Source organism: Desmodus rotundus, chromosome X, assembly GCF_022682495.2.
Source record: "Desmodus rotundus isolate HL8 chromosome X, HLdesRot8A.1, whole genome shotgun sequence".
Taxonomy (NCBI): Eukaryota; Metazoa; Chordata; class Mammalia; order Chiroptera; family Phyllostomidae; genus Desmodus; species Desmodus rotundus.
In genome coordinates this window covers 65,582,532-65,605,924 of record NC_071400.1, presented here as the reverse complement: position 1 = coordinate 65,605,924, position 23,393 = coordinate 65,582,532, and the positions used below count along the sequence as shown (strand labels likewise).

The window sequence follows — 23,393 nt, the reverse complement described above, 5'->3', positions numbered from 1 at the left end:
TCCCAGCAGGTGGTTATCTGAGGGTCAGTCTGTTCCCCGCCTCTTGTTTTCTGTTGTGCAGTTGTGGGCAGGTTGTTTTGGAGCTGGTTTTTCCATTTGTACAAGGTTTTGAGGCTTTTCTCTTGCTCTTTTTCAGTTGTTTGTTCTTAGTAATTCTTCACTATTTAATTGTATTTCCAGAGCGGTCCTGGGTTGAGTTAGTGTGACATTCACTCCCTCCTTCACCTTCTCCTGTTCTTAGCTGTTGGTGTTACCTTTATTGGTGGGTTTCTTCTTCTAGGAGGTATCCTGGTGTTCATGGCTTCTACCTACTTTTTTTATGGTAGGTTGTAGGGGAAGGTGAAATGGTTTAAGGGAGCAGGAGTGTATTATATGATATTTAAAGTACCAGGCCTTAGAGAAGAGATAGGAGATCCTTTGGATATATATATAGCGTTAACCATGATATGAAGAAGATAAGACTCTTGTTGTTGGGCGGGGGGAAGGATTGTTAGTTGGATCTAGAAAGCTGTGAGTTTGTGGGAGGTCAGATTATGAGGTAAAGTGAGAGTAAAGGGTAGAAAATAGGTGTAATGTGTGAGAGAATAGGGTTAACCACACCAGTAATAGAGTTCAGGAAACAGTGAAGTGGGCTGAGATCTGGGAGGGGTTCTGTGTAGTATTTACAAATGTATGGAACAGCTATTATTTATAATAGTAATGGAGCAACAGTCATATGACAGAATCTATGTGATCTGGATGACTAGAATAGGCAGTATAGGTCCTACAGCAGTGTGCTAATGGAACACAAGTGAAGTGAAAGACAGTTAATTAACAATACACTGTGAAAGAGAGAACAAGGGGAAACCAGTCAAACAATGCAAATTAACCAGTCAAGCAAAGAAGATAAACAGAAAGATGAGATACAAAAATATTAATGAAATGAGTGATGTAGGGATAGTGAAAAAATAATAATAATACAAATACACAATATCTTGCAAGTTCTCTGGAGTATCAAAGTGAAATTTGTTTCACTGCCTCAGCTGTTGGGATGCCCACTCTTTGGGTCCAACTTTGGTCTTTTCGGAGTTCCAGGTTTTATTGTCTCACTTGTGGGGATTTAAAAAAAAAATGATGGAAGGAAGAAGAGATATAAAGGGAGAGAAAGAAGGAGTAGAACAAGAAAGAAGGAAAGAGGGGAAGAAGGTGTTAAAAGAAAGAAAAAATAAAAAATAATAATAAAGAATTACTTAAAAAAAGAAACAAGCCTGCTGGCCAAGCCAGTTTTGCTGGTCTTTTTTGGCTGTAGCCAACTCAGACAGCCTAGCCCAGCTCTGTGTCCTGACTAGCACTCTGGCAGCCTCCCTCCCAGCTCTCCAGTGGCCCCGGGTCACAGGTTCAGGTGCTCACCCTCATCTGGGCTATGGGTATTCGCGCATGGGGCCTTCCTTGATTTGCACTCTCTCTGGTGCCTTTGGTCTCAGGTCTCTCTGAGTTGCAATCTCCCCGTTAGGTGCCTGTGGTCTCGGTGTCTCCATGTCGTGTACATTCTTCCCCCAGTGCTTAGGATTTGGGCTTAATATCCCCCACAGCTCTACGGGAGCGCTGGGCAACCTGGTAGAGAGGAGACTGGAGCTGCTGCTGCAGGAGAGTTCCCCAAAGTGTCCCTGAGGGTCTTTTTCTTTTTGAGAAAATCTTCCTGCTCAGTCCTGCTGCTCCATACAAGGAAGAGCCTGTCCTTTCACACAGCCCACCTCTCTGGCTAGACCAGGGACTGTCTGGGTCAGGGCTCCACAGGGCCCAACTCTCAACTCTCCCCAGCTGGTGCCCAGGGTCTCCTTTGTGTTTACCACACTTCGTCCTTATTCCCCTCCCTGCGACCTCAAGCAACCAGGTCTCTCTCAGTGATGCTCAAGCCCTGTTCTGCAGAGGAGGGAGCCATTAACCCGGATCTCTCCCAGGAGTCCTGTGGCAGGCCCGGCAGGTGTGGGCCTGGGGCTGCAGTCGCCCTGTTCCCTGTGCCCGTCCCAGGGACATTTTTGTCCTGAAGCAGTCCCCTTACCATCTGTTTTTTCAGTGTCCTCTATACTTTTTGATCTATTTTCATAAATGCTAGGGTGCTATTGGCTGTTCGCTTTGTTCCTCAGTAGATCGACTAGGTGTTTCACACGTGCAGGGGGAAGTGGACTCTGCTCCCACATATCTCGCTGCTGTCTTTCCTCCTCTGGATTTTGTGTGTGTGTGTGTGTGTATGTGTAAGGTGGTGGTCAACTTTCATTTTTATGCATGTACCTGTCCAGATCTATCAACACCATTTGTTGAAGAGGCTATTTTTGTCCTTTTTATGCTTCTGCCCCCTTTGTCAAATATTCATTGACCATAGAAACATGGGTTTATTTCTGGGCTCTCTATTTTATTCCATTGATTTATGTGTCTGTTCTTATGCCAGTACCAAACTGTTTTGATTACAGTGGCCTTGTAATATAGTTTGATATAAGATATTGTGATCCCTCTTACTTTGTTCATCTATCTCAAAATTGCTGAGGATATTTGGAGATGTTTATGGTTCCATGTAAATTTTTGAAATATTTGTTCTGTATCTGTGAAATATGTCATTGGTATTTTAATAGTGATTGCGTTGAATCTATAAATTGCTTTGGGTAGTATGAACATTTTGATGATGTTAATTTTTCCAATCCATGAATACAGTATATGTTTCCATTTATTTATGTCTTCCTTAATTTCTTCAGAGTTGTGTAGTTTTCTGAGAACAGGTCTTTTACCTCCTTGGCTAGCTTTATTCCTAGGTACTTTATTTTTCTTCTTGCTATAGTAAATGGGATTTTCCCCCTAATTTCTGTTTCTGATATTTCATTATTGGTGTACAAAAATGCCTTTGATTTCCGAATATTGACTTGTAACTCACTGTTTTGCCAAATTCGCATAGTAGGTCAAGTATTTTTTTGTTGGAGTCTGTAGGTTTTACATGTACACTATCATGTCATCTGCAAACAATGACAGTTTTGCTTCATCCTTTGCAATTTGGATTCTTTTTATTTCTTTTTCTTTTCTGATTCCTGTGGCTAGAACTTCCAATATTATTTTGAATAGAAGTGGTAAAAGTGGCCCTGGCTGGTGTGGCTTAGTAGATTGAGTGCTGGTCTGCGAATCAAAGGGTCTCTGGTTCAAGTCCCAGTCTAGGGCATATGCTCGGGTTGTGGGCCAGGTGTAGGGGGCGTGCGAGAGGCAGCCACACATTGATGTTTCTCTTCCTCTCTTTCTCCTTCCTTTCCCCTCTCTAAAAAATAAATAAAATCTTGTAAAAATTAAGAAAAAAGTGGTGAAAGTGGACACCTTGTCTTGTTCCTGATCTTATGGGAAAGCTTTTATTTTTTGTCCGTTGAGTATCATGTTGGGTCTAGGTTTCTCATATATGGCCTTTATTGTGTTGAGGTATGCTCCATCTACTGCCACTTTGCTGAGTGTTTTTATCTTAAGTGGGTTCTGTACCTTATCAAATGGTTTTACAGCATCTATTGTTATGTTTATGTGTTTTTTGTCCCTTTGTGTATGTGATATATAATGTTTATTGTTTTGTGAATATTGTACTGTCCTTGCATAACTTGGATGAATCCCACTTGATCATGGTGTATGATCTTTTTAATTTATGGCTGGATATGGATTGCCAATATTTTGTTGAGGATTTTTGCATCTATGTACATCAGCGATATTGGCCTGTAGTTTTCTTTCTTTGATGTGTCTTTATCCGCTTTTGGGATTAGGATGATGCTGACCTCATAAAAAGAGTTTGGGAGCCTTTTCTCTTCTTGCATTTTTTGGAAGAGTTTGACAAGGATAGCAGTTTGCTGTTCCTTAAATGTTTTGTCAGATTCTCCTATGAAACTCTCTGGCCCAGGGCTTTTGTGTGCTGGGAGTTTTCTGATTCCTGATTCAATTTCAGTAGCTGTTATTGGTCTGTTCAGGTTTTCTGCTTCTTTATTCAGTTTTGGAAGATTATATGTCCCTAGAAATTTGTCCATTTCACCCAGGTTTTCAAATTTCTTGACATATAGTTTTTCATAGTAATTTCTTACAGGCCTTTGTATTTCTGTGGTATTAGTTGTAATTTTTCCTCTTTTATATCTGATTTTTATTTATTTGGGTCATCTCTCTTCTTTATTGATGAGTCCTCTTAAAAGCATGTCAATTTTGTTCATCTTTTCAAAGAATCAGCTCCTAGATTTATTAGTCCTTTGGATTATCCTTTTAGTATCTATGTCATTTAATTCTGCTCTGATCTTGATTATTTCCTTCCTTCTATTCATTCTGGACTTTGTTTGTGATTGTTCCTCCAGTTCTTTGAGATGTAGGGTTAGGTTGTTTATTTGAAATTTTTCTCTTTTTTAGGTAGGCCTGTATTGCTATGAACTTCCCTCTTAGGACTGCCTTTGCTGTGTCCCATAGGTTTGGGGCTGGTGTGTGTTCATTTTCATTTGTTTCCAGAAACTTATTGATTTCTTTCTTGATCTCATTGTTAACTCATTCATTGTTTAATAACATGTTATTCAGTACCCATGAATTTTACTGTTTTTCAGTTTTTTCCTTGAGGTTGGTTTCCAGTTCAAGCCTTTGTGGTTCGAGAAAATGCTTGATATGATTTAAATTTTCTTGAATTTGTTGAGGCTTGTTTAGTATCCTCTCATGTGGTCTGTCTTTGAACATGTTCCATGTGCATTTGAAAAGAATATGTGTATTGCTCATTGGGGTGAAAGGTTCTGTATATATTGGCTAAGTCCATTAGATCTAATGTGTCGTTCAGTGCCACAATATCCTCATTGATTCTTTGTTTGGAAGATCTATCCATCATTGACAGTGGTGTGTTAAAATCCCCTGCTATAAATGTCTTACTCTCTATATCTTTCTTGAAGTCCTCCAGATTTCCCTTATATATTTGGGTGCTTGTATGTATGTGGGGTGCATATATGTTTCCAATATTTATGTCTTCTTGATGGATTCTTCCCTTGAGTATTATGAAGTGTCCTTCTGGGTGTCCTTTCATGGCCTTTGTTTTGACGTCTGTTTTGTCTGGTAGAAGTATTGCTAACCCGACTTTTTTTCCTATTGGTTTGGTTGGAATATTTTAATCCAGCTCTTCAGTTTCAGTCTCTTTAGGTCTTTTGTTCTGATGTGGGTCTCTTGTATTCAGCATATATGCAGGTCATATTTTCTTATCCATTCAGCTACCCTGTGTCTTTTGATTGGAGCATTTAATCCATCTACATTTAAGGTTATTATCGATAGGTACTTATTCATTGACATTTTTTCCCGTTGTTCTTGTGTTCCTCTCTCTCTCTCTCACTCTTTTTCTTCCTTTTCTTAAAGCAGTCCCTTTATCATATCTTGCAGTGTTGGTTTGGTGGAGATATATTCTTTCAACCTTCTTTTGTCTGAGAAACTCCTGTTTTGCCTTCCATTTTAAATGAGAGTTACTGGATAGTCTTGGTTACAGCCTTTGCTTTTCATTACTAGGAATATTTCCTGCCATTCCCTTCTGGCTTCTAGTGTTTATGTTGAGAAATCAGCTGCCAGCCTTACTGGAGTTCCCTTGTATGTTGCTTCCTATTTCTCCCTTGCTGCCTTTAAGCTTCTCTTTTTGTCTTTGCATTTTGCTGTTTTAGTTATGATGTGTCTTGGAGTGGGGCTCTTTGGATTCATTGGGTTTTGGTTGTTGTCAGGTCATTCTTTGGTGGGTCCTTCCCTCCCACTGGCTGACTGAGGGTCACTCCACCCACCATGTCTTGTGTGCTGTTGTGCAGGTGCTGCCAGAACAAAACCACAAAGCCCAGGAACCAAACCCACAATTACAAAAATAACTCCCACCTGCAATCCCACTATCAACAGCAAATGAACCAGTATTAATAAGGGTGTAAATAGATTAAGACTATTATAAGAAAGTAGAGTGAATATGAGATGACCTACTGAAAGATGATTTTGAGAGGGTAGAGGAAGGAGCATTAATATGAGTAGGAATTGGAGCAACGTGAAGAGAGAAAGTAAGATTTACATCATAAAAAAGGGAATGGAGAAGGTGAAATGTAGTAAGAGAAGGGAAGTGTATTGTATTAGGTTGAAACAGAAATTTTAAAAAAAATAAAATGAAATGAGAGAGAGAAAGAAAAAGGGAAAAAAGTAAATAAATAATAAAAAATAGGAACCAAATTGGAGAAAAAGATCCACCACAACACTTTCAATAACAATTGAGCTAAAATTAATATAGGTGGGATAGGAGTAAGAGGGAAAAAGGAAGAAAGAAGAGCTTAAGATGTCCAGAGGAAAAGGAAGTGATTTTGAGATGATAGAGGGAGTGGGAATACTAAGAGTGAGGAATGAAAACCAGGCTAAGACAGGGAAAAAGTAAAATTTGAGGCAAAAAGAAAAAGAGAAGAAGAAACAAAGAAACAAAGAAAAAGTCCGGGACAAAAAGTGAGAAAAAAAGCAGGCTAATACAGGGAAAGATTAAAATTTAAGGTGAAAAAAAGAGTAGGAGAGGGGAACAGTAAAATTTGAGATTTGAAATACAAAAGTAATAATGATCTAGAGACAAAGTTGAAAAAAAGTAACGGCAACTATGCTATCTACAACCAATGAGCCAAGATTGCTAATGGCGGAGAAAGAATGAGGGTATTTTAAGAATGGGGAAAAAGAATGTGAGATGACCATTGACAAGAAAATTGGTTTGAGAGGGTGGACGGGAAAGAAATAGTAAGAGCGTGAAATGGAAACAAGTAGTAGCAAGAGAGAAAACAAAATTTGAAATGAAAATAAGAGGAAAGAAGAAGGTAAAATGGGGTGAGAGAAGGGAGGAGCAAAATATGAGAATTGGAAGAAAGTATAATATAAAATCTAGTGACTTGATAATGCACAAACTTGAAGGATAAGAAATGAATGTTAAAAAGCTATGCAGGAAAGAAAATATCACAAATCATGGAGAATAACATGGTGGGTTTCATCCTGGAAGCATCTAGTATTTACCACTGTTTTTTCTATCTAATTCCACCTCTGGTGATGTCAGATGGTGACCCCATCTGGCCTTAGGCAGCCTGTTGGAGACTACCAGGGATCTACTGTCAATGGCTGACTCCTTCATTTGTTAATCTAGTCACTCTGCACTCAGCAGGCAGGCTTAAGCACCATAGGGTGGGGCAGAATCTCTTCTGGGGTGGGGCTATTGCTTCCCCTCAGGCTGCTGCCACTTGGAGGGAAGTGGTCTGCCTGATCAAGATGGCTCTGTGCAGTATGGGGGATGACTCAGCACTGGGATCCTGGCGGCTGCTCTCTCAGTTCTCTCCCCAAAGCTATCATCCACAGTTTCAAGCATCGCTGGTCCACTTTGCCCCACCTTTGCCAGAGTCCAGGGTAAGTGGCTATAAATGAAAATTTATGTGTTGGCCCTTTAAATGGCTCTTTGTGTCTCCAGCCATCTGTCTCTGGCAGAATGCAACCCTGCCATTTTTCATAGCTGAATGTTATCTGTGTACTTCTCAGGCTCTGGTGCTCTAGGCTGGGGATCCCAGGTTGGGGTTTAGACCCCATACTTCTCAGGGGGATCTCCTTGGCTGCTTAAATATCCCTCCGGCCCTTCAGCTGCTCACCGTGGGCGCCCAGCCAGCCTTCTCGAGTCTCCACTGCACTATCAGTCACGTGTATTGAAGCTGTTTCTTCTGTCTGTCTGTGGTTATAAGGCTTTTCTCTTGCTATTGTTCAGTTGCTTATTCCAGATGATTTCTCCACAATTTAGTTGTTATTCAAGATTGGTCCCGGGAGGAGGTTAGTGTAGCTTCCATTTACTACTCTGCCATCTTGGTCCCCACCTTGACTAGAGTTCTTGAGTTTCCTTCCAAGTTACCTCCCTTCTGGTATTATTAAGGCAAAACCAGCAAAACCCAGAATTAATAGAATGCTACTAATTAAATGTAGAATTGGGCCAAAGGAAATCTTTGATCTACATAATAGTAACTGATGCCTGCTGAGTACTTATTCTAAGGCACTATTCTAAGCACTTTTTCCTGTATCAACTCAATTTTCATATAAACATTTGAGATACATTCTATAATTATCTCTACTTTACAAATAAGAACTTGTCCAATGTTTGTTTTGAAGTCTGTTTAATCTAGGATACAGAGAACCTTGGTGAACTATTCCTGCCCTCCTTAGTGAGGCATCCTTCTGTGGCTGCCAGAATACTTGTGTCTACTAGATAATATTTTACCCCCTTGGCCAGGATTGGATAATCATTGTCAAAGTTCTCCCCTATGGATCTCTGCTCTTTAGATGCTATGTGACCACCTTTGTGCTAATACAATCTTTGCCCCATAGAAATAACAATATATATGATTAGGTTACAGTTTTGTATATAATTTCAGATTTACTATAGGTTGTTTGAAAGAGAACCCTTCCACACATACCTGTGGGGTTAGGTTCATTTCTTGAATTACTTAACCATGGATCTAGAAACCTGGCTGAAATAAGGTAGCCATACAAATCAGGACCAAGTGAAGCCCATCTTGGTGTAACTTCCCCTGGTCTGCAGAGTTCATGAGTGAGTGTGGTGACACTGTGCAAAGCAAGGTCTCATGACATGTGAGAAACTTCTTTGCTATGTCTCCGTCCTTTTTTTCATGAAGTTTATATGACCATTTGTAAAGAACCAACACAAATAAACTAATAGAAAGTACATGCAGATCTCCAGGACCCTCCTGATACTCCAAATGAATTTAACTTCTGCTAGGCCACATCCTCATCCAGGTTGGGGGTGGGGTTAGAAAGACATCCTTGAGCAGTATCTTTGCCTCTAGTTAGCTTTCCAGAATCTCAAAATGTCCATTTCCATTTTGCATTCTGAATCTATTTCATATATAGGGAGTTTGTAAAACTTTAGGTAAAGTTAAAATGAAAACTGTGCCACATTCTTTGAAGAGCACAGAGGGATCACTTGAGGGCCCAGGAAAGAATTCCCTATTGGATTGTAGTTGTTTATTATGATATGAGGATACAAAGGTATCACATTTGTATATTTCATTTGGAGATCATTTCAGATATACAAAAACTTGCAAAAACAGTACAAAGAACACACAAAAATCCTTTACCCAGAGTCACCTGTTGTTAACATTGTATCTCATTTGCTTACATACATCATGACTCTTTTACCCCTAAATACTTTAGTATATATTTCCTCAGAACAATTAACAAGTTTATAAAATTACATTGATAGAGTATTTTTATGTAATCATCCACATTCCAGTTTTTTAGTTGACCTAGTAAGATCAATGTTATAAGCATTTTCCCCCTTCCACTAAAGGATTCAGTCTAGGGTCACTTACTTGTCATATACCTAGCTTCTTTTAATCTGGGACGTTTCCATAGCCTTTCTTTGTTTTTTTTTTTTTAATGATATTACCCTTTTTGAAGAACACAGTCCCACCCAACTTCCCCTTTTAAAAATAGAACATTCATCATTTTGTGCTTGTCTGATGTTTCCATGTGATTAGATTGCTGTTATACATTCTTGGCTGGAATACTGTGTTGGTGATGTTCTCTCCTTCTTAGGGTATCACATCTAGAGATACAGGATTTACATCTGTCCCTCACTAGTGATGTTAAATTTAATCACTGAGTTAAGATGTTGTCTGGTTTCTCCACTGTATAATACTGACTTTTTTCCTCTTGCAACTAATAAGAAGTCTATAGGACACACTCTTACGGGCTGACAAATAACTTCCTCTTCACCAAATTGTCCCTTAGAGTTAGCATCCATTGATGATTTTTGCCTAAACCAATCTTTATGATGAGTTTTCCAACTCTAGCACTCAATCCCCGTTTACCAGTCTGACCTTGACATTCTGAATTCCTTTTTTTTCTGTGGTTTACTAATTATTATTGTGCTTAATTATTTTTGTGCTGCTGAACCTGTTCTGGATTTGGCCAGTAGGGTCCTCTTCAAGTTGACTGCTGTGACATACTCTAATAATCATGATATACTCTTTGTGACATACTGTCATAATTTTTTGTGCAGCTTCTTTTCAGCATAACAAGATGTCCCAGATTCATCTTGTATCTACTTTATCTCAGCCCTGGAATGGTATCAGAGGCCAAGATCTCAGTGCTAGGTGTACTACTGGGGTGTCTGATTTTTCTGTCTTTTCAGTAGACAGAACTAGGAAATATCTGCATGGATACATATATCCACACATCTGTGTACTTATACATATATCTATATACATAGATACACATATACCTATATACTCAGATGTATATATACATATTTAAAAATCATGAGTTCACAAAGCCCTCATTCTAATAAACAGGGTTTGTTCTTGTATTCCCCAATCCATATTTGTAACTTCCCTTTTTTTACGATAAGAATCCTGGTTTCCAAGAATATCAATGTATTTTCTCAGTACTATATCTGAGTTTCAAAATTATTTTGTCCATGCTATCATAATAAGCAAACTTACTAAATAGAGTTCCAGATTTATTTGCAATATCTCCTGCCACCCCACAAACCCATCCTGATTGAGAGTGTATATGGTGAGGGTATATAGTCTAATATTATGTTTACTTCACTTAGTTATTTTTTGTCTTGCATTTTCTTCTGTTTTTTTTCTTCTTCTTTTTCTTTAGCATGGTTATAGTATTTATTTGGAATATAATTAGGTTTCATATATTTCATTTCATTTTTTAGTATATTTTATTGATTATGGTATTAGAGTTGTCTCAATTTTCCCCCCTTTGCCCCCTCTGCCCAGTTCTCCCTTCCCTCCAGCGATCTCCCCGCTTAGTTCATGTCCACGGATTGTACATGCAAGTTCTTTGGCGTCTCCATTGCCTATACTGTTCTTAACCTCCCCCATCTATTCTGTACCTACACAATTATGCTTCTTATTCCCTGTATGTTTTCTTCCATTCTTCCCCTTCCCCTTCCTAGCTGATAACCCTCCAAATGGTCTCCATACCTATGATTCTCTTCCTGTTCTAGTTGTTTGCTTAGTTTGTTTTAAGTTTTTTAGATTCAGTTGTTGATACTTGTGAGTTTGTTGTCGTTTTGATCTTCTTTTTCCTAAATAAGTCCCTTTAACATTTCATATAGTAAGGACTTGGTGATGATGAACTCCTCTAGCTTTACCTTGTTTAGGAAGTGCTTTATCTGTCCTTCCATTCTAAATGATGGCTTTGCTGGATAGAGTAATCTAGGTTGTAGGTCTTTGCTTTTCATAATTTTGAATACTTCTTGCTACTCCCTTCTAGTCTGAAAAGTTTCTTTTGAGAAATCAGCTGACAGTCTTATAGGAACTCCTTTGTAGGTAACTCTCTGCCTTTCTCTTGCTGCTTTTAAGATTCTCTCATTATCTTTAATCTTTTGCTTTTTAATTATGATGTATCTTGGTGTGGGCCTCTTTGGGTCCAACTTGTTTGGGACTCTCTGTGCTTCCCGGATTTGTATGTCTATTTCCTTTGCCAAATTGGGGAAGTTTTCTTTTATTATTTTTTCAAATAAGTTTTCAATTTCTTGCTCTTTCTCTTCTCCTTCTGTTATCCCTATGGTTCAGATGTTGGCCTTTTTGCAGATGTCCCAGAGTCTTCTTAAACTCACCTTTTTAAAAAAAATTCTCTTTTCTTCATTTTGTTCTGGTTGAATGTTTGTTTCTTCCTTATGTTCCAAATTGTTGATTTGAATCTCAGTTTCCTTCCCTTCACTGTTGGTTTCCTGTGAATTTTTCTTTATTTCCCTTAGTATGGCCTTCATTTCTTACCTTATACTTTTGCTGTATTCAGTGAGTGCTTTGAGCATTCTGACTGCCAGTGTTTTGAACTGTGCATCAGATACTTTGGCTATCTACACATCACTTAGTTCTTTTTCTGGGGTTCTGTTCTGTTCCTTCATTTGGGCCATATTTCTTTGTCTCCTGATTTTGGCAGCCTCCCTCTTTGTACTAGGTCGAGCTGCTTTGATTCTGTTTTAGCACACTTGTTAAGTTGTGTGAGGCGGAGCCTTGGGTGTTCACCTGGGCAAGGCAACTGTGGCTCCTTGTGTGGGGGAGTGGTTGAAGAGAGGACAGTGTCACTGCTGGCTGACTTCTGGGGGATTTCCTGGCTCTCACCCTATTTCCAGTCACTTCACCCACTTCCTGTATGTGACTGGTGCCTCTCTAGCTGCTGTCCTGGTTGTGGTTCCCAGGTTAGGTGGGTTTGCATGTGTTGGGCTCTCCTGAAAAAGCGGCAGTTTTTTCCACCGCCCCAAGCCCCACTGGGTTTACATCCAGAAGTTATGAGGCTTTCCTTATGCCATGCTACGCTGTCTGGCCTGGGGCTGGGCTTGCTCGCTTACAGGGTGTCTCCCTGGTTTCTGTCCACCACATGTGAATGTGGGGCTGCTCATTCTGCCAGCTGCCACTACCTCTCTGCCTCTCCACCCCTGGCTTACCACTGCCACACCAAGTCCTCTCCACCCTGACTCTCCATCTCAGCCCCTCCTACCTGTCTGGATGAATATAGATTCTTTAAATCCTTGGTTGTTGGACTTTTGTACAGTTCTGGGTGTTTTTCTGGGTGATTTTCTGGCAATTCTGGGTGTTTTTCATTTTTAAGTTAGTTGTGTTCCTTCTTATGGTTGTGCAATGAGGCAAGGTGTGTCTACCTACCTATGCCTCCATCATGACTGGACCAATTTATTTCATTTTAAAGGTATTACATTTAAATTTATTTTACTGACATTATTTGTAGACTCAGGATCTCTCCTACTGTTTAATAGAGTTAGTCATGGTTAGAGTTTGTGGTGGAGCTCCCCAGAGCTCCATGTTAAATATCCCCTCTATGAAATCACAGATAGTTTTGTGTTAGAAGTCTACAGTGAAAACTTAGTTGATTTTGGTATATCCAGGCAGCAAAGCCATCTATGTTGCCTTTTTTCCCCCCTCTGAACATCTTATGGGGTCAAAGTGGAATGTGATATTAACAAAACATCTGTTGGGTAATTTGCCAGCCAGTATGCATGACATGGAGATCAGAACTACTTCCTTTGTGTCTTAGAATCACTTAGTGCTGCTATTTAGCTAATTATTACCAATTCTATTATACCGCTAACTTTCACTGTGATTAGTCCACACCAGTGCTATACTGACTGTGAGTTGTTTTGATTATTCCTGGGAATACTCAAACAAGGTGTCTAGGGTGAGGATGTGGGTCAGAACTTTCTTTTTTTTTTTTTTTTTAATACTCGACAGTTTTATTTTTCTTAAAACATTTAATAAGAGTCAGAGTTTACAAAATTATGTTGAAATTTCAGTCATGTAAATTTTAATTTTAATTTTTTTTGTTTTGTTTTGAACTTTTATTAGTAAATTTACTTTCTTATAAGAGCCACCTATGGGGTAATTTGTGGTGCTCTCCATTTCTTTGCTTCCCCCTCCTCTATTTTTTGTAGGCTTCTCAAAGTCAACCTGCACAGACCAAGAAGGAAGCCAGTAAGGAGTTTGTTAAAGATGTTTCCAAGAAGATAAACAGGACTAAACCTACTCTGGAGTTGTCCAAAAACAATGAGATGAATATAAAACAGTGAGTAAGAGGGGACATAGATGGCATTGTTTTAGATGGTAAAGGAGATTGTGTGACATCCTTTGGGTCCCCTTTTGTCCCCATTGAAAACATGTTTAATGAGCCATGTTGGTGATTGCTACATTAACTCTCATTGCTGAGGTGGGCCCAGCTGTGGTTGCTATAGTGTTAACCATTGCCTTAGACTTGGCAAAGCAACCATTGCTGAATGTAAGGTTACAGAGATTTACTTTTTAAAGTTTTTATTTAAAAAAATTTTATTGAATTTATTGGGGTTACATTGGTTAATAAAATTTTATAGGTTTCAGGTGTACAATTCTATAATACAGTATCTGTATATTGTATTGTGTGTTCACCACCTCAAGTTAAGTCTACTTTCATCACCATTTATTTCCCTTTTACCCTCTTCCACTTCCTCCCACCCACCTTTTCTGTTGATAATAAGGTACTGTTGTCTGTGTCTATGTGTGTATGTGTGTGTTTGCTTACTTTTAAGGTTTTCTTTTCAGAGTTTTAAAGTTTTAGCTCTTAATTAAGGTTTTTGAGGTAATTTTTGTTGGTGGTGTATGTTAGAGGTCTAAATTCATTGTTTTGCATATAGATAGCCAGCTGTCCCAGCACCTTTTTCTTAAAAAGACTAATCTTTCTCCACTTAATTGTCTTGGCATCCTTGTCAAAAATGAATTGACTATTAACTGTAAGTGTTTTTTTAAATTACCTTCACCGGAGGACATGCTTATTGATTTTAGGGAGAGGGGAAGGAAGAGAGAGAGAGGGAGAGAAACTGCTGTGAGATAGAAACATCATCAGTTGCCTCTCATACTTGCCCCAACCAGGGGCCAAACCTGCATCCTAGGTATGTGCCCTGACCCGGAATTGAACCCATGACCTTATGGTTTATGGGACAACACTCTAACCAACTTAGCCACGCCAGCCAGGGCAAGTGTTTATTTCTAAACTCTTAATTTTATTTCATTGATCTATTTGCCTATCTTTATATTGGTACCACACTATCTTGATTATTGTTGCTCTGTAGGGCATTTTGAAATTGGAGAGTGTGACTCCTCTAACTTTGTTTCTCTTTTTCAAGATTGTTTTGGCCATTCTGATTTTGTGCAATTCCATATGATGTTTAGAATCAGCTTATCTATTTCTAATAAGCCAATAGCACTTCCTTTTAAACAATAATTCATTGGTTTTTTTTTGTATTATATTTTTTAGAGTTGAACAATCATCACCACTATCTAATTTTAGGACTTTTCCAACATTCCACTCCCCCACAAAAGAAACTTGTACCCATTAGCAGTCCCTTCCCTTTTCTAGTCTCAATTTCTACACTTCCTTTTCCAGACCCTGCCCTTTCTCAGCCCCAGGCAACCACTAATCTACTTTCTGTTATGAATATACATCTATGGGTATGTTCTATTTTGGATGTTTTAGATAGATGGAATCATAAGCTATCTAGTCTTTTGGAGGCACTTACTCTTGTTCAGACTGATGATTGTATTTGCCTTTAATCCTTTCTCTTATTCTGATTTCTAGTCATCTAATGTTTTGGTCATACTAGATTAGTTATTGTAATTGGACATGAAATCCTGTTCAAAACAAAGCTTTGCATCTGACACATGTGAAAAATGCCTTTTTTGGTCTTATCATATCCTCCACTGAGAAAATATCTTGTGAATAGCCTAGGGTAAAGGGACTATGGTTAGATACCACCAATGTCAAGTATCAGCCCACCGTTGACTTATAAGCCTTCACCATATACTTCTCTCTTATAATTCTCTCTCATAAGCCTTCAAAAATATTAATTTCAACTTTCATCTTATCAGATGTCTGGTGCTGATAGATAGAAACAAATAAATGCAGCTAGTGAGGGAGACTGATGTATAAGCAAAGTCATACAATATGTAAGTTTTATAATGAAAGCCTTTATATAAAAATAAAGGTAAGAAATCATATATGAGAAAAGTATAAAATGGATTTCAGGGGAAATTTTTCAGAAAAATGTTGGGGACCTAAGCCATAGAAACTACACACTGTGCCACTTAGTTGATTCACTATGGTACTCAATGACTTTTTTTTTAAAGATCTTATTTATTTTTAGAGAGAGGGGAAGGGAAGGAGACAGAGAAGTAGACAAACATCAATGTGTGTTTGCCTCTCATGTGCCCCCCACTGGGGACCTGACCTAGCCCACAACCCAGTCATGTGCCCTGACTGGGAATCAAACTGGTGACCCTTTGGTTTGCAGGCCTGCGCTCAATCCACTGAGCTACACCAGTCAGGGCCTCAATGACTTTTATACTCTAATATGTTTCTTGGAGTTGAAGCCCTTTCCTCTTCCATACATTTAGTAAATATAGCAACAAAATGAGATGGCAGGTAAAGATTCTAGAAAATACATTCTTCTTACCCAGACATTGTTTTCTTTACAGATATGAGCTGGAACCTCCATCAACAGCAGTTTCTACCCCTATGGTATTACACATTGTGAAGAAACCACGTACTCTGAAGACATCTGCCATTTCTGAAACACCCACTACTGAGGATCCTTCTCTTATCAAAAAGCCATTAGTTTTAAAAGAGAAACCCACTACTGGGAACACAGTCCTCAATAGGAGGTCATTAAAGAAGCATATAAATCAGAATACCATCTCTGTATTTGAGAAGCCACTAACTTTGCTTGAAGAGACTGAGAGTGATTTAGAGTATATTTTAGAGCCAGTGACTTTTGGGAAAAAACAAAAAGCTGAGGAGGCAGTTGTCACCCAGAAGAATTTATCCTTTAAGGAGATATGCACACGTGAGGGGAAGCAGTCCTGCTGTGAGGAGGAGATGACATTGCTTAATGTTAATGTTGAAAAGGATTCCTTCTTTATGGAGCCAATGAACTTTAGAAAGAAGCCTGAAACTGAGGAGGCAACCCCCACCAAGCGGCTATTAACTTTAAACAAGTGTGCCACTCAGGAAAAGATGTCTCATGAGAAGAGGCCACTAATATTGCAGAAGGCCACCTTTGGAGAAGAGTCGCTCATTGAGAAACCATTGTCCTTTAAGAAGAAGTGTACCACTGAGGAGTTCGATTTCCAAGAGTCATCTCCATTGCAAGAGAAGCACACCACTCAGGGGGAGGTGTCTATTTTGAAGAAGCCCTTGACCTTGCAAAAGAGGTCAGCTAAGGAGGAGTCCCTTTTAAAGGAGACTCTGTTTTTTAAGAAGAAGCGTCCCAATGAGGAGGCAACTGCCACCATGGAGATAGTAATTTTAAAGAAGAAATGTACCACTCAAGATAAGATACCCTGCTTGAAGACCATTTCTGAAGCAAAGTCAGCCATTAAGGAGCCATTGTCCTTTGAAAAGAAGCCTACTACTGAGGAGAAGTTCCTCTTCAAGGAATCATCTGTGTTGCCAGAGAAGCATACCACTCAGGGGGAGGTGTCCATCTTGAAGAAGCCCTTGGTCTTGCAAAAGACTCCAACTGAAGAGGAGTCACTTCTAAAGGACACTCCGGTTTTTAAGAAGAAGCGTACCATTGAGGAGGCAACTGCCACCAAGGAGCTAGTAGTTTTGAAGAAGAAATGTACCACTCAAGATAAGATACCCTGCTTGAAGAAGCCATTAGTATTGCAGACCATTTCTGAAGGGAAGTCAGTCATTAAGGAGTCATCGTCCTTTAAAAACAAGCCTGCCACTGAGAAAGAGTTCCTCTTCAAGGAATCATCTGTGTTGCCAGAGAAGCACACCACTCAGGGGGAGGTGGCCCTCTTGAAGAAGCCATGGGCATTGCAAGAGAATATTCACAGTAAAGATGAATTTCTTATGGAGCCAGTTTCCTTTAGGAAGAAACATACCATGAGTGAGGCAATCTCTAGCAAGGAGCTAATATCTTTAAAGAAGAAAGAGTGCACCACTCAAATAATGATGTCCATCTGCCAAGTGATATTGGACATGCAGAATATTATTGACAAAGGTAAAGATCCCTTCTTTATGGGGCCAGCATCATTTAGGAAGAAGTCTTCAATTGAGGAGGCAGGCCTTACCAAGACACCATTATCTGCAAAGAGGAAGCGACTCACTCAGGAAAAGATGTTTCTCTTAGAGAAGCCACTGGTGTTAGACGAGACCACCCCTGAAAAGGGGTCACTCTGTAAGAAGGCATTGCACTTTAAGAAAAAGCCTAAAACTGATAAGGAGTTTGTCTGGCAGGATCCATCTCTATTGAAAGAGGATCACACCACTCTGCAGGGGTTGTTCCACTCAAAGAAGCCATTGGCCTTGCAGGAGAAGCCCAGCATTGAGAAGGAGTCCCTCTTCAAAGAATTAGCCTTTCATGGGAAGTCTACCATCAATGAAGCATTCCATTTCAAGATGTGCTCCTTGAATGAGAAACCCACAACTGAGCAGGAGTTGTCATTTGAGGAGCCATTGGCCTTGCAAAATAATTCTACCCACAGGGAAGATACCTTTATTAAAGATGCCTCTATCCAAGTTGAGAGTAGCCCACATGTATTCAGCACTGCCCCTGAATCTAGAACAGGCATGTCCAGCTCTGGCATCGTGTCCAGTGTGAGCAAGTTTAATGCCACAAAGAAGTACAGTGCTTGTGAATCCAGTTCTAATAAACCTTTCTCATCTCGTGTCAAGAGATCATGGAAGGAGGTATTTTGCTCTCTTCTTAAATTAGATGAAATGTTCTTTGTTGTTCTGGAGATAGCTGCTAGCAAAGAGATATTTTTTCTTAAGCAGCAATTGAGCTGTGTGTTAAAGGCTATAGTAAATCAAGTTGGCCTTTTAGAATCTCTTGACTTCCCAATTGGCATAGTGATTTACCTAAGCAATTATAAAGTATTTATCCCAGGAAAACCCACAAGGGCCTGGAATACTATGTATACGGGGTGGACAAAAGTAGGTTTACATTTGTTCATGTGGAAAATACATGCAGGTTATAATTATTACAATAGTTTTATTAACTCTAAAGAATGTCATAATGGCACAGTAAACCTGCTTTTGCCCAGCCTAGTATATATAGGCTTTGCAGTAGTGTTTACTTCTTTCTGGAAATTGCCTTTCTTAGTAATTGCAGTCTGCATTCAAGTTGGCTTCAAAGAAGGATAAAGTTCAAAGAGGCATCTCTCAAGAAAGATGGTCTTTAAGTTGTAAATTGAAAGGATGGAGGGATCAGATTTGGCAGGTACGAGGAGAAATGTCACTCTTGTAGGCAAAACAACCTGAATAAAGGTGTAGAAGGGAGGAAAGGGCTACCAAGAAGATGAATCGGGCCAGATCAAAGCATTGGGACATAACAAGGAACCTAAGAAGGTGACATAAACTGAAATAGTAGAATAAGAGTGTCTTTGTTGAAGATTCTTGAGCTTACCTGTAAAAATGGTGCCTGGTTCCTAGGGTAGAGCAGGCATGTACAAGGAAGACTAAGTATTTCTTGGTCACTCAGGAGTATGAGGATTGCAGGGTCCAGGGGTGCTCTGTTATAGCTCAGGATGTATGAGGAGGCTTGAGGAACCTTAGCAGGAGATGACATTGGGAAGAAAGGAGTCATTCTTTATGTATATGTGCTAAGACTTATTAGGAATGTTTCTCTTAATATGTCTTTTTGGTGATTTCCAAGCAGATGACCCTACTGGAGGATATTGGCAAGAACCACAATAATCTAATTTTCGACTCAATATATGTCAAGGATATCTTCAGATACTTGAAGGAGAGAGAGGTGTGTAGGTAGCTGGTGGTGGGGGGCAATGATTTCTAGTTCTCATTCCTTGTCACTCCATCCTTCAAATGCAAGTTGAAAGGGGAGCAACAGGTGGCATCTGTTGGTAGCATACTATGAGTTACACTGTGCTACAGGATTTATAGACATTATTTTGCTTAATTCTCCCACTAATTTCATGATGTTAGGTATTATTATTATCTCCTTTTTATAGATGGGGGAAACTGCTCGTAGTCACACAACTAGTATGTGGTAGAGCTGGGATATGGACTAAAGTCTTATTACCTATAAGAACATAAGCCTGCACCTCTAATTGCTGAGGAGACAGTCTCAGACACAAAAATGGTCAAGTGGTCTCTTTCTGAGTAGCTGCTCCTGGAGATCTTTTCCTTTTTGTATGCAAGTTTCTGCCATCATATGTAAAATCATACCCTTTGTTTCACCTCTCCAGTCTGGTGAAATTTTCTTCCTCCTTTGAAATCTGCCAATCTCCTTTACTACTAATATTCATCAACTCCTCAAGGTTTTTTTTTCCTGTCTCTTTCAATAGAACAGATGGGACCAATATTATCAGCCAACTGGCATTTTAGCAGGCCATGCAAAAGAAGGAAGATTAATATCTCATATTCCCTCTAGAGACGTAGTGTTTGATTAACTGACTCCAGAGCCCACATATATTTCTAGTATACCTTAGAAGATGTAAGAGAAAACTTTGCTATACCAGAAGTGTGGGCCTTAGCTCGGCAGTATAGATTTCACTTGGGATTTTGTTAGAAATGCAGAAATCTGGACCCACCACAGATCCGCAAGTGGTGCATACACATATTAAAGTTTGAGAAACATTGCTCTGTATAGCATGGTATTGTGCTTTTAGGTTGAATTGCAAAAAGTGGTCAAACCTTTTTGGTATTCATCTATAGTCATATGTGTGTTCCTGCCCATATTCCCCCTGAACTCCTTGGTATCCACCCCGACACTTGAATATCATGTGTGTCCATTTCCCAAGGATAACTAACTTGTCTGGAAAAGAATACTTTGATCTGCCCCTATCAGATATCAGCTGAAAATGAGTTAAACCATGAAGAAGTTAATTATGTTAAGTTACAATTTTTTTCTGAGATGTTAGTTGCAAATATTTTTTTCTTAAGTTACAGTTTTGGAACTACAAGAATTATTTATTAACATTTCTTTCTTATGTCACCAGAAAAAGTTCATACTTAAAAAATACATGCGCTATCAGAGTGACATCAGCAGTAACATGAGGGCCATTCTTGTGAACTGGTTGGTGGCTGTGCAGGTAAGCCTGGCAACTCCTGTTTTAGGGAGCTGCTATTCTGTTTTATCAATTATTCATTCAGCATTGCCAGGTTCCAAACATGGTACAAATTTACTGGGTCTACAGAGCTGAATAAGCCATGGTACCTGCCCTTGGGAAACTTTTGATATAGGGGGCAAGGTAAGACATGCAGACAAGTAAGTGCAATACAAAGTAGAATACACTTAAGTAATATAAGAATGTTATAAATAAGATACATTGAGAAACCAGTGAAAGATTATTTCTAGAAAAAACAACGATGGTATGTTAGTTTAATCCTTCTTAAAATGTAAAATTATATCTAGTGATTTGGGTAGTGGTCAGTGACAAAGTCTTTCAAATTTAGGTGGGATGGGTAATAGGAAGGACAATGTAGCACCAAACATGGCAGTTAGCTGCTTATCCAGGGTTAGTTATTGAGGGAATACGACTATGAATACTTAATTATCACTCTACACTAAGGAAGGATAGCCCAGAATAATACCTAGCACATACCAAGGTGTCAATACATAGTTTTTGAATAGAATCGAATGGATTGCTGTGGAGTTTGCACAGAAATATAAGGTATAGTCCATGCCCTGAAGAATGTTACTATATAATTGGGGAAAAAAGGTAATATAGTTTTAATATCCTTTAAGGGCCAGAGAAGTGGTTCAGGCTCACTTTGGAGTGACAGACAAGGGAAATGTGGTAGATTTGGACATCAGCAAAGCATGAAAATATCTCTCATCTTATGGGAATGATGAAGAGTAGTAAATTAGATAAGAGTAGAATTTGGAGAGATCTTAAATAAATAAAATTGATCCCAAAGATTGTTGATCATTACCAAGCCAGAACAAGATTTCTAGTGGACTGATAGCAGACTTTGTTCTGATCAACATTTTTATTAGTGATGTAGATGAGAACAGAGAATAGAGAAGATCTACTCCTCCCATTCGTGGGTAATTGAAATTGGGAGTAGGGAAAGGGAATAAAGAGTTAAGAGATAAAATATGCCTACCAACTGGAATTATTAATGGGATCTTTTTAATAGAAGCTATTGTGTTTATTGCACAAAAATTCACATTTATTATAGCAAGGTAAGAAATTATAATTACCTATGATCCCACAATCACTGTTAATGTGTGTGTATTACCTCCCACTTTTAAAGTGGTGGTTATCCACTAGGGATGCACTTTTGGTGCACAGATCACAGAATCACAGATGCACAGGACCCATCCCAGACTTATCAAATCAGAATTGTGGTGTATGGCTCAGGCACACATATTTTGATAAAGTCTAGTTTTTCAATGTTTTCTTTATGGATTGTACCTTTTGTGTCATGTCTAAGAACTCTTTGACTAAACCTAGGTCATAAATATTTTCTCCTATATTTTATCTAAAAGTTTTATAGTTCTAACATTAAATCTATAATCTCTTTTAAGTTTTGTATAAGGTATAAAGATCTTGAGGTCAAAGTTCATTCATCTTTTGCACATGGAGGTCCAATTGTTCTAACACCATTTGTGGAAAAATACATTTTCTTCACTAAATTCTTTTTGTGCCTTTGCCCAAAATCAGTTGGCCTTATTTGTGTGGGTCCATTTCTGTACTTATTTCTATGCTCTATTCTTTTCCATTGACTTCTGTGTCTATCTTTCTGCCAATATCACACTGTCTTTATTTCTGCAGTTTTATAATATTGTAATTCTTAAAAGTAGGTAGCATGATTCTTTCAACTCTATTCTGTCTTTTTTCAAAATTGTTTTAGCTTTTCTAATTTATTTGCCTTTTTATATAAATTTTAGAATCAGTTTGGCAATATCCACAAAAAAATCCTGCTGAGTTCGATTGGAATTAAGTTACATTTTGTGCAGAAAAGAGTTAGTAGCATAATGGACCTAATACTGCTGTCCTTAGAAAGGCCTATTTGCAAAGTTGGCCCTTGGCTGGCATCTGGGAACTTGAGTGGTAAACAGTTCTCTATACTGCTATAAAGCCCTTTTTTAATTATAACTGTACTTAAACTGTGCAGACAACGTGGTTTATTCTGAATACCTGTTTTTCTTCTGGGAGTCTGGAATTTTGGTACATGCTAAGCAGAGAGTGTTTACATGACCAACTCCCAATAGTCTTAGGCATTGAATCATTATCAAGCTCCCCTGTAGACAACACTTTACATGTATTGTCACATCTCATTGCTGGAGGAATTAAGTGCACCCTAAATGACTCTCCTGGGACAGGATTCTTAGAAGCTGTGTTTAGGTTTTTGACAAACTTTGCCTATACTTTTTGTCCCTTTACTGATATTGCTTTGTATATTTTGCTATAATAAATAGTAGCCATGAATATGACATATTCATGGTCCTGTGAGTCCACCTAGGAATGTGCTCTTGGGGACCCTCCAACACACATCTATAGGTGGGAGTTTAATAGAATTGATAATGTTTTCTATGTTGAATCTACCAACACATGAATGTATTATGTCTCATTTATTTAGTTAGAATTTTTTTTCCATACAGATCCTGTACATGTCTTGTTAGATTTATACCAAAATATCTTATTTTCTTGGAGCTATTGTAAATGGTATTTTTTAACATTTAGATTTCCAGATTTATACTACTGTTATGAAATATTGATATTTGTGTTTTGACCTTGTATTATATGACCTCACTAAAACATAAAACCTGTATTCTTAGGGGTTTTTTTTTTTTTTTTTTGAATACCAAGGAGTAACAAACTTTATTTTAGAAAATAGACTTTAGAGATATTTTAGAACTG

The 23,393-nt window shown here is 38.7% G+C and overlaps 1 protein-coding gene across 3 annotated transcripts in view; it reads left to right on the top strand.

The window, feature by feature from the left end:
* CCNB3 (cyclin B3) overlaps positions 1-23,393 on the top strand; it is a 73,937-nt gene that overhangs the window by 29,518 nt on the left and 21,026 nt on the right. For 2 of the 3 annotated variants that reach the window (XM_024580121.4, XM_053917557.1), the window contains exons 4-7: positions 13,460-13,590; positions 16,029-18,252; positions 19,223-19,318; positions 20,523-20,615. In XM_024580121.4, coding sequence (XP_024435889.2) covers positions 13,460-13,590; positions 16,029-18,252; positions 19,223-19,318; positions 20,523-20,615 — 2,544 coding nt within the window. The remainder of the gene's footprint in view (positions 1-13,459; positions 13,591-16,028; positions 18,253-19,222; positions 19,319-20,522; positions 20,616-23,393) is intronic. The other variant, XM_053917558.2, reaches the window with a different exon arrangement.